We start from the raw sequence: 18,705 nt of genomic DNA, 5'->3' as shown, positions 1-18,705 counted from the left end.
AGAGACTTCCAGAGGTTCTAAACTAACCAAACCCACTGCCATCATTGGGTGATTCAGCTGATGCACAGCATTTTCAACAGCTTTCAACAAACACTGATTAAAGTCGCTTTTGTTTTTGGCGCATTTTTGGAAAGTGGAGGCTAAAATTGCTTTTCGAATAAAGGAAACTCAAAAAATAGTAACTTACGCATTTTCACACAGCCGCAAACCACGAAAAGGACACAAAGTATTATTACAGAATTCATTTTTATACAAGACTGTTGTTTGACTTGGTTTAAGTTCAGCTAAACCTGCTCTGGATAAAATAGTCTTCGAGGTCCCTTTTTATTGATCAGTTAATTTGATGACAAGCATGTTCTATAATTTCTACTGGTTGTATATAATGTACTTAATATTAAAAAAAAAAACATAAAAATAAGACTTCTACGCATTGTACCAAAGCCGACATCGTTTAAAAATAATTACAACACAAAGTACGAAAAACTCGTTTCAGAAATTTTCCAGGTAGGTTCTTCTTTATAAAATCATTTCCCGGTATCAGTACAAGTGTGTTTCAAATATGCATTCGTTCGTAACAATTTTTTGTGTCCTTATTGCTATTTCTGGTTGTGTAAAACTGCGTAAGTTTATTTTTTAATGTTACCACAAACTAAGGACCAGTTTTAGCTTCCACTTTCCAAAAATGCGATAGAAATAAAAGCGACTTCAACCCGTGCGTCGCAAAAGCGGTAGAAAATGCGATAAGTCAACTGAATCACGCAATACCGTCAGTTGGTTTGATTGGTTTGGAACCTCTGGAAATTTCCTTCATGTCCATAGCACCAGGAGGTGGCCCAGCAAGCTTTAGCCACAATTACACCAACCTGAAACTATCCGGACTCACTCAAGGAAAAGTATCGAAATTTGAGTATGTCTTAGTTTTGCAAATCGTGGAAATTTATAATTATTATCCCTGCTTATAGTGTTGATTTTGATAAGAAAATTATATATTTTGACTTTACGATTCCTCATTTGAGACTAGACTTTATGTATGATGCCACAGGCAAGATTCTGGTTTTGCCTATCGACGGCCACGGACCTGGTGTTATAGATCTTAGTAAGGCTATTTTTTTATATAATCATTTTACTTGTCTTTTTTTAAGGTGACTTGTTACTCAGCTTCACGTTCGATTTGGAAGTATACGAAAAAAATGGCAAAAAATATTATAAAATTATCGGAAGTCGACTGACTTTACAGCCAAAGTTGATTCACTACAAACTCGATAATCTATTCAACGGGGACGAGAGGTTGGGGAAGCAGATCAACGACGTGTTAAATGACAACTGGTCAGATATTTTCTCCGACCTTAAAAGCTCTTACGAAGAATCTTTCAATAAAATTTTCACAAACACGTTTGACAGGCTTTTAGGAAAAGTACCAGTTGATGAAATTTTTGGATATGGAAAATAATTTCGGGCGGTAAAATGTCACCTCATGATATTTTCTATTAGGTAGCAACTGTAAGTGATATATGTATTTGTTGTTTTTTATTCTTCTTATAATAAATAGGTGTTGTAACGGAACTTAGTTTTGATTAAAAAAGAAGAGTGGCCTGATTAGAAAAAAAGGTTGACAGATAGAAAGTAGTATCTGAATGTTTAATTTTGTTGATATTTTGTACATTTAAATTGTCGTCTTCGTTGATTCACTATTAAAGTCTCTTCAATAGGTTACAATCGTCCGACTTGTCAAAAGGGAAAATATCAAAAAATGTCAACCCCTTCGGGAGTTACAGGAACCTGTAATTAATCCGTTTTGTCACGCGCCAAAACAGTTTGTGCTTGAATTGATATTATCAAAATGTCCAAAAAATATTGCTCCTCTGTGCCTGCTTGTGGGGTAATCAAGGATCCTACAGACCACAAAATAATGCACAGATTCCCTTCAAACACTGTGAATAAAAGGTTGTGGTGCAAAAAGGTTTTTAATGCTACAAGCAAGTACCCCAACATGAATCTTTTACCTAAGGGAATGTATAGCCATTAAAACCATTTCAGGTGATAATATTGCACATAATTTATATATTTGTGGTAAACACTTTGAGAGAAGTTGTTATTATACAAATAAAAGACTTAAACCCGGCTGTGTTCCTACTTTGTTCCTCCATGGTTCCATTAATTTATTGCTAAGATATGGCTGTAATATATGTACGTAGTCATCTTTCAACAATAAAATACTTAAAATATCAAAACTATATATGTATTAAGAAAAAGAAACCAATGATTAAACCCCACCCACCCACCCCTGTCTCAATTGTGATGAATTTTTTACTTGTTGTCAGACCGAGGGGCGGTGCTTAAGTGCCAAAACCATATTTTCCTACAAAAATTTACCATTGTAAACATGTTTTAAGTTTATTGTTGTGAAAAAAACACTACGTACATATATTAAAAAAAAGGGCAGAATATAAAATCCCCCACCCACCCGCCCTATTTTGATCGTTTTTTTTTGTAAAAGTTAATCATCAGTACTTGCTAAAATAAAATTTATTTTGGTAAATGAGATACCCTTTAAGAGAAGAGAGGGTGAGTGGGTAGGGCTAGTACCTGTTAAAATAAGAAAAGGGAGGGTGGGTGGGCGGGTCAAGGAATCAAACCGTCGACGAAAGACTGGCAGAGTGCAGTAAATATCCTCAGAGAAGTGTATTCGAAGAAATTACCCCCTCATGCAGTCTTCCGAGAACTCTTTGCTCGTGAGCAAACACAACACGAAGCCACTGATATCTTCATTGCGAAATTTCGAGCTTTAATCGCACAATTGCCATATAGTGTCGCAGAAGAAATGCAGCTGGATATGGTTTATGGACTTTTAGCTCTGAAGATTCGAAAGAGACTTACGCGTAGCGAAATAAAGTCTTTCAAAGATTTGCTTAATTGTGCCCGCGAAATAGAATAATCGTTTCGTGAATCCGCGTTTCGCAAACAAGAAAAAACACAAACCAGGATGGAATGCAAATAAAGTTACGACCTCGTTGTGAACATTGCAAAAAATTTGGTCACTTAAACAATGAGTGTTGCCAACTACAGAAAGAAAACGATGATAAAGAACTGTCAAAGTCAACATCAGCAAAATCAAAACCTGAATGTTATGGCTGTGGTACTCCTGGCTACTACAGATGGAACTGCCCGAAATGCAAAGAAAAGGCAGACGTCAAAACTAACTTCTTTGAATTCTCACGGCTATTTTTAGAAAATTAATCAAGCTGCGACGCTCCAATCGTACCCTTAGAAGTGAAAGGTGCAAAAGCAATTGGACTCGCCGATTCAGGATCAAAATGGAACATAGCTGGTCACACCCTCTATAAGGTGTTACAAGATAAGGAAGTTAAGTTTGAAACAATGGATGTAGTGGTAACATTAGCTGACGGAATTCCTATAGATAAGAAACTACTGGTAACAAATGTAGACGTTAAGATAAAAGACAAAATAACTCCAACTAGTTTTGTTATAATGCCGTATTTAACCCAGAACCATACGCTCTTAGGGCGGGAATTCTTGAAGAAGGCTAACATTGGTATAGATTTCCAAAACGAGTGTTGGTTTTTTAGAGATAGGCCAGAACATACTTTCAAATATGGAATTAAAACAAACTCCGTAAACATTAATCCCATAACCCTACGCCAAAATGAAGCTCAGAAGATTAAAGACACGGCAAAAGATGAAATAAGCACCCTACTTCAGAAGAACAGCACCATCTTCGAACAGGGGGGGAGAACCTACATTTGCTACGCATCGAATTAACACACAAAATGCTGTACCAATCTCCGTACCACCGTACCCGCTGAACGGACCAAAGAAGCAATTCCTGCGTGAAGAATTTTAATAATAATAATAATAATAATAATAAATCTTTATTTCCTACGGTATTTACACCCAGTTACAGGAAATATTGACAAATAATTGATTAATAGAGTGAGAGTGAATACATAAAGATAACAAAATAATTATAATATTGATTACAAACCAAAAAACCCTAAAAAAGAGAAAAAGAAATAAAAACTAAAAATAAACCTATTTAACAGAAATGGTTTTTAATACAATTAGTAATGAACTTAATACAGTCACTGTAAATGTCACAATAGGCGGCAATATCATTGAATAATTCGCACATTAATGCAATAGGCGATCTTACTAATACGTTGGTCCTGCTTGATTCACAATAGAATATGTTAATTTGTCTAGTATTAATCCTTGGAATTAAAAAATTGAGTTGTTCTAAAAGTAACGGACAGTCTATTTTATTATTTATAAGATGTATTAAAAATTTTATTATTATTATAATTCTCCTTAAGTGGAGAGGTAAAAAGTCAAATCTTGAGAGTAAAGCAGAATGGTCATAGCCTCTTGCTGGGTAAGTACCATCAAGTAGAAAACATAGAAATTTTAAAAAAACACGTTGGACGTGTTCAATATGTTGAATGTGAATCTGATATATTGGGAACCAAATTAAAGCTCCGTATTCAAGTTGTGATCGCACCAGAGAAAAGAATAGAGAACACAAGGTTCGTGTATAAGTAAAATCTCGGCAATTTCTGTAGATAAATCCGTACGTTCTAAAACTTTTGGATACCATCTCATGAATGTGCTCTATAAACTGAAGTTTAGTATCAAAGAGTATACCTAGATCTTTAATCCTTTCAGTTCTATTTATTAAACTGTTTTCAATTCGATAGGGAAAAATGATGTTCTCCTTTTTTCTAGAGTAGGTCATAGCAAAGCATTTATCTTTGTTTAACGACAATCTATTTTTGGAAGCCCAGTCGCATACTGAGCATATATTTTGTTGTAAATGTTGGCAGTCCAATGTTGAGGTAATTTTTAAAAACAATTTAAGGTCGTCTGCAAAAAATAATTTCTGACATGAAATAACGTCTCCAAGATCATCTATAAAAAGTAGGAAAAGCAAGGGGCCGAGGTTAGAGCCTTGTGAAACACCAGAGGCGGGCTTAATAATATTCGATTTGTAATTGCGATATTTAACATATTGTTCACGATTAAATAAGTATGATTCAAAAAGTTTTAAAAGACCTTCTGAGAAACCAAATCTTTTTAATTTGTCGAGTAGTATAAAGTGATCAATTTGATCAAACGCTTTCTGAAAGTCAAAATAAATAGTATCTACTTGCTGACGATTATCAATTGCTTTGGACGTAAATTGTGTAAAGCAGGCTAAGTTTGAAATTGTGGAACGTTTCTCCATAAATCCATGTTGGTGAGGCGACAAAAACATTTTAATTGAGGAATAGATATGTTTATAAACTATAGATTCAAAAACTTTGGAAAAATTGCAAAGAAGAGAGATAGGTCTATAATTCTTTATTTCTGCTACATCTCCTTTTTTGTATACTGGACAGATAGTTGCTCTTTTCCAGATATTTGGGAACGTGGAAGAATTTAATATTTTATGAAATAACCGGAAGCAAGGATCTACAAAAATATGCGCACAGTCTCGTAACAGAAAACTTGGAATGCCATCAGGTCCCATTGTAAGCGAATTTTTACAACTTTTTAAAGCAAATAAAATTTCTTTTTGTGAAATATTATTGATATTGAGTAGTAGCGATGGATTGATTTCATAGTTGTTGGCAGTTGTGTTGGAATTAGAATTTTTGTAGACTCCATTAAAATAATTTGCGAAACCTTCAACAATTGTATTCGGAGTGTCGAGTTCTTCATTATTATATTTCATTAAGCCGGGGATTCTCGAATGGCCTTTTTTGTTGTTAATATACTCCCAAAACTTTTTTGGATCTATTGTAATGGAATGAGTAAGTGTCAATTCGTTAGTCAGCAAATGCTTGTCCATTGCAAGGAACTAGGTCATCAATAGTGTATAAAAGTGTAAGTGATAGCTAAAACAAGAGAGTGTTAAGTCTGGGTTTGTAGTGGTAATATGGGTAAATAAATTGATAATAAATATGTATTGGTGTTATTAACCTACCACCGTCGGGACTATTAGAGAGGACATCACATGGCGATCCTGCCAGTCGGAAGAAAGAGAAAAAAAAAAAAAAGTGTGTTAATACGGCAGTACTACTGCTATTGTTAAAATGGCTAGAATAGAAGATCATGCAAGACGTTGTGAGAGCCAAAGTCAAGAGGTCGTATAGGAGAAGGAGAAACAGCGATACCATCGGAGAAGAAGATGTCTGCGTCGGAATCCCGTTCCAATGGACTCCACCAGTGTGTGATTGTGAAGTGCGGGAGTGAAAAAAAAAAGGCCTGTAAATAGTTTTTCTCCTAAGTGTAGTAGTGTAAATGACCAGTTTAGACGAACTCAAAAGTCTACAGATAGAAGTAAGCCTATTCAGAAGAAACTTGAAGAAGGACAATATCACAAGACGTCGGGATGTGCAGGTACTTCAATGTAAAAGTGAGAAACTCAAAGAATTGCGGCAGAAATTTATCGTTGCTAAGAATAATTTTAACAGTCAAGTGCATGTTTTAGATGTGTTAAATAAGGCAAAACGCATTGTCTCAGATATAGAAGTAAGGTTAGAAGAAGGTGAATCAATTTTAAGTAGTAGGGTAGCACGATTAGGGCAAACTGAAGAAGCTTCTGACTCGGCTGAGAGTTCTGATAGCTCCGATAGTGTTAATTCTGCGGGCGTAAATTTTAAAATGACAGAAAAATTCGATTTAAAAACAGCGGCTAGTTTGCTGCCTGTTATGGACGGTTCGGAGAGAGTTACAAAGCAATTAATCGACGGCATTGAGATGTATGATAGTATGCTGGACGATAACGGGAAAAAACTTTTAACTACGTACGTTTTAAAGACGCGGTTATCGGAAAGTGCGAAAATTCGGTTGAAATCCAGCTACGCGACAAATTGTCTTTTAATCGCAGATATAAGAAACTATTTACTAACAAAAAAGTCTCCAGCGTCATTATCTGTTCAGTTGAGTAGAGCAAAACAGTACTCCAAATCTGTGGAGGAATTTGGAAGATCGATCGAGGAACTATTAGTAGACCTGACGATAACTCAGGCCGATGGCAACCGACAGGCATTAGAAATTTTAAGACAATCCAATGAAAAAATTGCTATAAACGCTTTCGCAAACGGATTAGAAAATTTTGAGTTAAGAACAGTAATAAAAGCTAGGAACTATGAAAAATTAAGTGACGCGATAAGAGGCGCGACGGATGAAGAAACACCAAAATCGGAAACATCATGTCAAATACACCGTTTACATAAACAAAATTATAATTGGAATTACAATCGCGGTAATCATACCTTCAGAGGTACAACAAATAATTTCAGAGGTAAAGCCAATAATTTTAGAGGTACAACAAATAACTTTAGAGGGACAAATAATTTCAGAGGTCCAACAAATAATTTTAGAGGTACAACAAGAAATTTCAGAGGTTCAACAAGTAATTTTAGAGGATCAGCAAATAACTTCAGAGGTCATGATAGAAGGTACACTAGAGATAATAGTAGGCGGAATCAATCAGCGTTTCGTATGAATGCATCAGCTGAACGAGAAGTTGAAAGAGAAAATTCGGAAAGTCAGTTTTTTCGAGTCTAAAATTGTTGATAGTGAAACTAATGATACAATAGTGTTAAGTATGAATGCAGTGAACTTTGTGCGAGTAAATTATCGCGGGAAAGAATTAAAATTTTTGCTAGATACAGGTGCAACAGTTAGTGTAATTTTTCAAAATTCAATTGCGCAAGATGAGGTTATTGATCAAACACGGAAAATTAAAATACACGGTATTGCTGGTTCGACAGTTTCGCAAGGTTCGGTACAATTATTGCTTAGTTTTAACAATGTTGAAATGCAACAGGAATTTTTGTTGATGAGGGAGTTTGAATGTGGAATGAATGGTGTAATCGGTGCTGACTTTTTCATAAAACATGATGCAATTATCAATTACGAAAAGAATGAATTTTCCTTTTGGAGTAATGACCGGAAAATTTTTATTCCAATTGAATCGCAATGCGAATTTTATACAGAAATTCCAAGCAGATGCGAAATTATCAAATATTGTTATGTCGAGAATAATGACGACTATGTGGTCCTTCCTGATGAAATATGCGAAGGAGTTTACATAGCCGGAAGTATAGTCTGCGCTAGAGATAACTTGATACCTGTGAAAATATTAAACGTTAGAGACGGTAATGTTAAACTGAAAAATTTTCGACCGAAATTAGAGAAAGCAACCAATTATCACATTTGTGAAGCAAAAGAAACTATGCAATCGGTTTCGCGAGTTGACAAATTATTGAAGTTGTTAAAAACTGACGACTTAAATAATGAAGAAAAAATCTCTATTCAAAAAATTTGTGCCAAATATTCCGATGTATTTTTGTTAGAAGGTGATGAACTGACAGTTACTAATATTTATAAACAAAGCATAAGGTTACAAAGTAATGCGACTCCAGTTTACACTAAGCCGTATCGGTTACCACATGCACAAAAAGACGAAATACATCAACAGGTCGGTAAAATGTTAAAAGACGGAATTATCGAAGAAGCTAGGTCAGAATGGTCCGCCCCTTTGCTAATCGTACCTAAAAAATCCGCAGATAATTGTATCAAGAAATGGAGAATAGTCATTGATTATCGGAAATTAAATAAACAAATTCAAGATGAGAAATTCCCATTACCTTGCATTACAGAAATTTTGGATTCTTTGTCTGGTGCAATGTATTTTTCACATCTTGATTTATCACAAGGTTATTATCAAATTGAACTAGATGAGGCAAGTCGTCCTTGTACCGCGTTTCTTACAAACCAAGGGCAATATCAGATGAAACGACTGCCGATGGGTCTTAAAATTAGTCCATCTGCGTTTTCACGAGCAATGACAATCGCAATGGCGGGATTAAATTACACTAGTTGTCTCGTCTATATGGATGATATTGTAATTTTTGGGAACAACCTACTAAATCATAATAAAAATCTAGTTAAAGTTTTGGGAAGATTAAGACAAGTAAAATTACGGATTAATCCAAATAAATGCGAATTCCTAAAGAAAGAAATTTTATACTTAGGTCATGTAATCTCAGCAACCGGAATTTCCCCGGATCCCGAAAAAATTCGTGTTATTCAAAATTATCCGGTGCCAAAGGATGCGAAAGAAACGAAAAGATTTGTAGCTTTTGCGAATTATTATCGACGATACATAAAAAATTTTGCATACATAGCAGTTCCGTTAAATAGGTTAGCAAAGAAAGGTGTAAAGTTCGAATGGAACGATGACTGTCAGAAAGCTTTTGAAACATTAAAAAACAGTTTGATGACCCCACCAATTTTAGAATATCCAAATTTTTCAAAGGAAAATATTTTTAATTTAAAAACAGACGCATCGGGTTCAGCGATAGGTGCAGTATTAACAAATGCAAGTGACAAACCTGTAGCATATGCCAGTAGAACGCTCAATAAAGGAGAAAAAAATTACTGTACCATTGAGAAAGAACTGTTGGCAATAGTTTGGGGTGTTAAATACTTTCGACCGTATTTGTACGGGAGAAAATTCATTATTCAGACAGATCACAGACCCTTAGTATATCTTTTCGGAATGACAAATCCTTCCAGTAGGTTGACGAAATTTAGGTTAATTTTGGAAGAGTACGATTTTGATGTTGTATATATAAAAGGTAAAGATAATGTAACAGCGGATGCCTTATCAAGAATAGAAATTAGTTCTAGTGAAATCAAATCAATGAGTCACCGAGTTTTTTGTACAATGAATGTATTAACAAGAGCGCAAAGTAAAGCTGAAAGTAAGACCTGCGAGAACAGTGAATCAGTTTCATCCGAAAGGACTGATCACCCTGGCGTGGTGGAATTGATAAAACAACCTGAAAATTTTTTCGAGTTGCGTCCTATTTATAAAACCGAATTTGACAAAATACTTGCAAGTAAAACAAAAATGTCCAACACGTGTTCTATTTATAAAAGTCATAATTTAATTGTCGACAATGAATCAGATGTTATTTATATGAAATGGGATATTCGATCGGCGTCAGCACTAAGTGAGACGTTGAGAGTACTCAAAGATATTGTTATGAAATATAAGATTCCGGAACTAGTAGTAATTAAAAATAAAAGAGATGCATCATCATCATTTCTGCGTGAAATAATGACTAGAGTTAACGAAGTAAGGTTCAGAGATTTAAAAATAAGCGTAATTAAAGACGTTCAAAGAATAGATGACTTAGAAGCGAGACAAATAATTCTTAACGACTTTCATATATTGCCTACAGGAGGTCACGCCGGTATAAACCGAATGTATAACAATGTAAGGAAGTATTTTTTTTGGAAAAAATTACGGAAAGACGTTGAGGAATTTGTAAAGAAATGTGATTCTTGTCAGAGGTATAAGCATGGGAAACACAATTTAGAACCAATGGCGATTACAACAACAACCTATTCGGCATTTCAGAAAATCTTTTTAGATATAGTAGGACCTTTAGAGCAAGACGTTCAAAATAATCGGTACATATTAACAATACAGTGTGAATTGAGTAAGTTTGTTGAAGCGTATCCAATACCAAATAAAGAAGCCGTTACCGTAGCAGAATCATTCGTTCAAAATTTTATTTTAAGGTATGGTATTCCACAAGAAATTGTTACAGATCAAGGTACAGAATTCTTATCGTCAACTTTCAAAGAGGCTTGTAAAGTATTAGGAATAAAACAATTGAATTCGACAGCGTATCACCACGAAACGTTAGGTGCGTTAGAAAATTCCCACAAACACTTAGGTGCGTATCTAAGAATACAAGTGGCAAAACATCCAAATAGTTGGAGTTCATGGGTTTCATTCTGGTGTTTTTCGTACAACAATAGCGTGCATAGCGAAACACGGTACACACCGTTCGAGTTAGTATTTGGACAAACGTGTCGACTGCCATCGAATGTGCTTACTCGGACGGATCCTCTGTATAGTTTCGACGATTATCCATTAGAGTTAAAATATAGACTTCAGACCGCATGTAATGACGCTAGAAACAAATTACTTTTGTCAAAAGAAAAAAGGAAAAAATTGTACGATAGTCAAATTTCAAAAATTGTAAGATATCCAACTGGTTCGAAAATTATGTTACGAAACAATGTAGGAAATAAGAGTGAGCCAGTGTATAAAGGACCATATACTGTAGTTGTAGACAAGGCACCAAATGTTGTAATTAATATAGGTAATAAATTAATAGAAGTACATAAGAATAGAGTTAAGAAGTATCATGAATAATGTAAGGAAAAATTTTTTTTTGGAACGTGAGAACACGAAAAAAAAATTTTTCTCCCGACCGGGGGAGGTGTAATGGAATGAGTAAGTGTCAATTCGTTAGTCAGCAAATGCTTGTCCATTGCAAGGAACTAGGTCATCAATAGTGTATAAAAGTGTAAGTGATAGCTAAAACAAGAGAGTGTTAAGTCTGGGTTTGTAGTGGTAATATGGGTAAATAAATTGATAATAAATATGTATTGGTGTTATTAACCTACCACCGTCGGGACTATTAGAGAGGACATCACACTATATGCAGTTTATCCTCGATATTTGACATATAATTTTTGTATGCATTCTTAATCATTCTTTTTAGTTGAGATCGATGGTATTTAAAAATATTGTAATAATGTGTAGATTTATGCTTTATGTACTTGCGATGAGCTAAAGATTTATTACGAATACAATTTAGGATTTCAGTATTAAACCAAGGAGGATAATATTTATCATGATAACTTTTGAAATGATATTTGGGGATAGTACACTCAAAAATTTCATAAACCGTTTTATAAAGTAATTCGCAAGCAGTATTGACATCAGATATATCATCAAGAAAAGACCAATCAATTTTCGAGAGGAGATCATACATTAATGGATAGTTCGCTTTTTTGAAGTTGAAAGATTTAGACTGTGAGTTCATACAAAATTCTTTAAACATTTTATCAGTTAAGAAGAATTCAACAATAAGCGCTGGGTGAAGAGGATCTTCTTTTACAACCGGATCTTCAGATTTTGTGACACTACACTGCAAGTTAGAAAAAACCAAGTCTTGAAGCCGACCCATACTATTACTTACATTATTGTACTGTGAAATATTATAGAATTCTTTAAAATTATTTAACACTAAGTTTGAATTAGTTTTAAGACTAAGGCTAAAATCAGGCGTATTAAAGTCGCCCAGAATTATTAATTTTTCATTCTGTATAATATCTAGATTTATGAATGTTTCAAAAAATAACTCAAATTCTGCTAGAGTAATTGATGGTGGTATATATAAAACAAAGATTAGTAATTTTTGACTAAATTTACCGGTGATTTTAACACCTACAATATCTACAATAGGAACCAAGCTTGTAATGGACGAAAGATCTAACTTCGTAGAGTTATATTGATTACTGACTGCTAAAAGTACACCACCACCTTTGGACAAACCAAGTTCAGCTAAATTACGATCATTACGATGTACAACAAAATTATGTGGGAAAAGTTCATTGTCAAAAATATCTGACTTTAACCAAGTTTCAGAAACAGCTATAAGATCAAAATAATTGGATGATACAGAATTAAAAAATTCAACAGATTTAGTACATAAACCTCTAACATTCTGATAATAGCACTGTAAGAATTTACCATCATAACTGAGTGAGCAAGCTAGTTTAAAGTCACTATTTTTGGTGTGCCATTAATATATTTAATTTTTAAATTTGCTTCACCACGACTAATTCTATCTGTCAATTCTTGCTTCACAGATTTATAATACGCAATCTGCTTAGGCGTTTTGTCATAATTCATTGAAATATTTTTGTAAAGATCTATATTGCGTAGATTTTGAAATTTTCTGACAATCATATGAGCGTCGGATTCGGATTTAAGAGTGATTCTGATAGGCCTTGGACGTAGATTTACAAGATTGCGTCTACCGATTCTACGGACATTCAATTCATTAGGTTGAACTGGTAAATTTAGTTGTTCAAGGATCTGATGAATGAATAAGCGATCTTGTTCAATTTGCTCGTCAATCGACACATCAGCCTTTTCGGCACTGCCAAAAATAATTATGTTTTTAGCCCGTTTATGCCTTTCATTAACCTCCTGAATGATGGTTTCTTCGTTGGATCTATTAGAATGAAAATTAAGGAGTTGCTGCTGCAATGTATTAACGGTTTCACTAAGTTTGTTAATAGTTTCAACTAAATTTGGAAGTAATTTACAACAATTGCACTGTCCTGCCTCGGTGGTATTATTTAATGAGCAACAGTTATCACATTTCCAGGAGACTCCATTTAAAGATTTAATTATACCAAAATGGGCTTATCAATACCTATACATTTAATATGGAAGTGAATAGCACACGAGCTACATTTCATTGCAGGTACAGTAGGAGTTACTGCTCCATTACAGATTTTACATAGAACAGTCATTTTAGTAATGAGAAAGAAAGAAAAAAATATATAGTGAGTGGATATGTAAATAAGGTGCTAAAATTACACCTCTGCCTTATAGGAATTGCAACAATCCGACAATATTTAATATTGAGTTGAATAAAAATTACCTAATAAAGTACGCAGACGCAAAAAAGATTCTAACTACTTGTAAAAAGTGTTCAGGCCACTTAAAGATAGCGTAAAATAGCATAAGTTGTCACAAATTGCATTAATTTAAACACTTCAGCTTTGCGTCTAACAATGAGTTATATCACAATAAAAAGCAAAACTTACGGAACACTATGATGTGTTTATATAAAAATTTATCGTCTTATAACACCATCGAAATTCAAAAGAAAGCGGAGCAGAAATAATCGCGAGATTCACTCACTCACTCCACACATATGAATTGAATTAGTAACACAAGGAATTATAGAAGAGTGCGAGTCACCATGGTCCAGCCCTGTGGTTTTAACTCCAAAAGGAGACAGGTATCGTCTTTGCGTAAATTATCGTAAGCTAAACTCAGTAACAGTAAGCGATAGTCATCCAATGCCGCGAATAGACGATATTCTTCACATCGCTAAACATACACCATTCATGTCTACAATTGATTTACAAGCAGGTTACTGGCAAGTTCCTGTTGCTGAAGAAGATCGTGACAAAACTTGCTTTGTGACTCCATTTGAGACGTTTAACTTCAATCCAATACCTTTCAGGTTGAAAAACGCGCCCGCGACATTCGTTCGATTGATGGACAGATTTAGATCCGGTTTGAAGGACACTGCAGTGTTCGTATATATAGACGACATCTTGGTACTTTCAGAAACTTTCGAGAAGCACATAATAGACTTAAAAACAGTATTTTCGCGTTTAAAACTTATTGGTCTTCATGTTAGACGTGAGAAGTGCTCGTTCTTCTGCGACTCGGTCAAATTCGGACATATACTGACCAGTGATGGAATTAAAACTAACCCTGACAAAATAGCAGCTATCAAACTGTTGAGACCTCCAAACAATCGCAAACAGCTGCAAAGTTTCATTCAGACATGTAGTTGGTATCGCAAGTTTGATTCAGAGTGCTCCGAAATTGCACGTCCCTTAACTAATCTTCTTAAGAAAAATGCGTCTTTTCAGTTTGGTGAAGCCGAATTAAGAGCCTTCGAGACGTTAAAAGAAAGATTGACTACCGCTCCAGTCCTTGTTCAAGCTGATCAGACCAAGCCGTACCTATATCCTTAGAACAGATGCAAGTTGTTACGCCTTGGGTGCAGTTTTACTCCAGGGGGAGAAATACGACGAACATCCGATAGAATACGCCAGTCGCTTGTTAAAGGACAGCGAGAAAAATTATTCAACTACGGAAAGAGAGGCGCTCGCCGTAGTATGGGCTGTAGAAAAATTTCGACATTATCTATAAGGTGCGAAAGTGGTTATAGCGTCGGATCATCAACCATTACGATGGTTGCTGACTTTAAAATCGCCTTCGGGTCGTTTGGGTCGTTGGGGCTCCGCCTCCAAGGCATGAGTGTGGACGTTGTATATATTCCTGGTAAAATCAAGGTAGTAGCTGATCTGTTGTCTCGACCTTTTTGCTCGGATGAAGAAGAAAAGGTACAGAGCTAATTCGTTAGTGTTGACCTACCGTCATACGATGCTAAATCTATGCGACAGAAACAAATGGAAGATGACGAGATCAAGATTATTATATTATCTCTCGAAGGTGAAGATCCGTTAGAGATGTCTAGATGGTCTGGGAGGGGATACGTGATGAACAATGGTGTTCTCTTCCGTTTCAACCCATATGTGGACTCCCAGTTAGTGATTCCCAAAGAATTGCGTGAAGATGTTTTGGCCCAATACCATAATTTGCCTACAAGGGGACACTACGGCATCGAAAGAACCCTTCAAAAGATCTCTTCAAAATATTACTTCACAGATATGAGAAAATATATTGCTCGCCATGTAAAAGGTTGTATGGAATGCCAGAGATATAAACCAGAGAATCGTCAACCTGCGGGCCTACTTCAAACCCCAGCCCCTTCCCAGAGATTCGAAATTGTGGTTGTAGATCTATTTGGCCCTCTACCGGCAACTCCCAGGGGGAATCGATGGATCCTAATAATTGAGGATGTTGCTTCAAAATGGGTAGAACTTTTCTCATTAGTAAAAGCTGACTCCGAGTCTTGTGCAAAAATTCTCATCGAAGAAATATTCCTGTGGTTTGGAACTCCGAGGAAAATGATTTCTGATAACGGCGTACAATTTATCAGTGATGAAATGCAGTAAATTACTTATTGTTTTGGTATCACAACTCCGTTCATTTCTTTGTATCATGCAGAGAGTAACCCTGTTGAACGGAAGAACCGCGAATTGATGACTCAGTTAGCCATTTTGGTTCAAGATCACTACTCAGAAAGGGATCATCACCTGAGCAGCATTCGATTCGCCATAAATTCTACATGTTGCGACTCTACGGGATATGGTCCTTCATTTCTCACATTTGGTAGGGAGATACGAGCTCCTTATGATCCTGTATATGATCTACACAAAGTGATGCAGAAAATTTCATACCAAGAATAACTCCTTACCTACAGAAGCTAGCTACTACTCTGTCTGAGACAATGGATAGAAATTGCAAGAAACAAGATGTCCAGAAAACCCGCCTAGATTCCAGACGACGACCAGCTGTATTCAAGAAGGGTGACAAGATTCTCCTGAAATCTCATACTCTCAGTAGCTCCAAAAGTGGATTCTCTTCAAAGCTTGCCCCAAAAAGGCATGGTCCTTATATGATCTTGCGAATTGCTTCTCCTACAACCTACGAGTTAGGAAGCTGTACAAATCTTCCAGAAAGAATTGGACGCTATCATGCCGCGGACCTCAGCCCGTTTGTTGAAGGGACTGGAAGTGATTAAAACGCCCTTAATACCAAAACGGAGGAGGGGTCGTCTTAAAAAGAATGTTTCATCCTAAACAACACCGGAGGGCCGTTTGTGTTGTTTAGAGGGTGAGTTTGTAACGGAACTTAGTTTTGATAAAAAAAGAAGAGTGGGTTGATTAGAAAAAAAAGATTGACAGGTGAAAAATAGTATCTGAATGTTTAATTTTGTTGATGTTTTGTACATTTAAATAAATGAACCATATTATAGTGTTAAAATTCTAGGCTCACTTTTCTTTAAATTGTTCAACCTAAGCATTATACCCATTCTTACGTTTCAGTTTCACTTTCTACCAATTTTTCTAAGTCCAGTCTTCTTTGGAAGGCCTCATAATTTTCAAAGTCCAGCTTTCTTCAAAATTCAGCAAAAATTCGGGCAGCGATTCACGTTGGAATATTTTCGCGATACACAGTGGCAGTACGATCAGTAGCACTTCAAATTTGCATTGCCCCATTAATAAATACCATTTCGCGCATAAGGAATACGAAATTAAATCAGTTCTCAAACTGTATACATAAATTACCATAAATCAGTTTTTTTTTATAGGTTTTAACCCAAAAGGTAAACCAGTGACGACTTTTGTTTTATTTTATTTTAATTTATGTGAAACTATAAATATCCCATAAAAAGAAAAACTCACTTATGAAAACAGTAGTCGCACCCATGCATCTCACAGTCTTAATTTGTGCTCTTATTTTAACCACTTGCCACTCGGTTGAGATACGTAAATAATAGTACAAATACTTCGAGCCCCAAATTTTTAAAATAAAACTTTCCAGCGAGTTTTTTGAAGAAATGCGACCGAAAAAATGACAAGTTTGACAAGTGTCTGGCGGCTGCCATCGAAGATGCCCTTGCAAGATCTACAAACCCAGTGAAAGAGATTGCTTTAGCAAGACTAGAACCACTAGAAATACCGTTGCTGGTATTTGAAAAAGGGTCAGGAGCTGTGGCTTTCGAACAAAACTACCAAAATCTAAAAGTTAGCGGATTTTCGAGAGCTAATTGTTCCAAAGCGGAGTGAGTTTCGAATTTTTGTTAAAATAGTACTTAGTTAACGAGTTATTGTTAGGATGAATTTCGACACCAACACTTTGACTATAGACTGTGGAGCAGACCTGGCTAGACTGGACTACAACTACGAAGTTAATGGCAAACTTCTTCTTTTGCCCATCGTTGGGAAAGGTCCTGGGTTTATCGAGATGCGTATGAAAGTCTTCGTTTATAAAACTATTATTATTAATGAACGTTTTTAGATAATTTGAGCCTTCATCTCACTTTCAGTCTCGAAGAGTACGAGAAAAACGGGAAGACACATTATAAGGTCGTCGACAACAAGCTCATCTTGATGCCGCAGTTGATGAAATTCCGGATGGATAATTTGTTTGATGGAGATAAAATTCTCGGGGATAACATTAATCAAGTTTTGAATGACAACTGGTCGGAAGTGTTTGCGGAGGTTAAGCCAAATTATGAAGAGGCTTTTGGGAAGATTTTTACCGCGATTTTTGAAAATGTGTTGAAAAAGGTGTCGAAGACGGAGCTTTTTGGTAATCCGTGAACGATAATCGTATGTGAATTATCAGTTAAGTTGCTAATAAAGATGTGATGAAACTGGTTCTTTGAAATTGTTTTTGTTGTTTTAAATTATATATTTTACTTCGTTTTATCTATTTGTTTAAATTTTTTTTAATTGGTTGTTATGACACGATAATTTCTTTAGTTTGGTGCTGTCATAAATTGGCATCTAAAAGTTGCATTCTTTGTTGCCAAAGGTAGCAAAGAAGTCAAAGTCATAGAATTTATTTTATTAATATACTTTGATCTCTAGTTTTACCTTCGAGCATAGGAATATTTAAAAAATCGATTCGAACATTCAAAAACAGAAATGTTATTCAAGAATCTGAAACAAACATCAGTCGATAATTGCGGAAAATTTTGATTATTCTGCACTCAACGACTATTCTCAATAAACTGGTTTTTGAAGGCAGTTTGTTTTTAGTTTTTTCGTTGGGCAAGGTCCAACTTTATATCACTTCTAAAAATAAAAGGAAAACATTGTTCAAAGTAAGGACTGAATTCGATATTATTTGGACATAAAAAAACGTTCACTATTTACAAAACGTTTATAATAAAAATATAAAAAAAATTACGACACGTGAAAGAACACTTGACAATTACTAATAATGCATTATTTTATCAAAATTAAATCCCATACCCAAAAGCTCGTACTTTTCGTTTTACATGTCTCATTAAATTTTGTATAGTCGTATTAGTAACAGTTATTTTATATTTTTTACACATTGTTTTCATTGTTTCTGCACTTTTTGCTTCTTTTTAG

General features: G+C 35.2%; 1 protein-coding gene across 1 annotated transcript; it reads left to right on the top strand.

Annotated features, from left to right (window-relative positions):
- The first annotated feature begins 17,005 nt into the window (after positions 1-17,005).
- On the top strand, positions 17,006-17,992 carry LOC135142635 (protein takeout-like). The gene is made up of 4 exons (XM_064074380.1): positions 17,006-17,088; positions 17,144-17,384; positions 17,437-17,570; positions 17,621-17,992. Exons 1-4 carry the CDS (start codon positions 17,007-17,009, stop codon positions 17,923-17,925), a joined length of 762 nt encoding a protein of 253 aa, XP_063930450.1. The 5' UTR covers position 17,006; the 3' UTR covers positions 17,926-17,992.
- The last annotated feature ends 713 nt before the right edge of the window (positions 17,993-18,705 follow it).

The sequence above is a fragment of the Zophobas morio genome, unplaced genomic scaffold (genome assembly GCF_036711695.1).
Source record: "Zophobas morio isolate AGI-343-1 ecotype UQ-CSIRO unplaced genomic scaffold, CSIRO_AGI_Zmor_V1 ptg000049l, whole genome shotgun sequence".
NCBI lineage: Eukaryota > Metazoa > Arthropoda > Insecta > Coleoptera > Tenebrionidae > Zophobas > Zophobas morio.
Note: the sequence above shows the minus strand (reverse complement) of the source record. Positions and strands in the feature narration are given on the sequence as shown.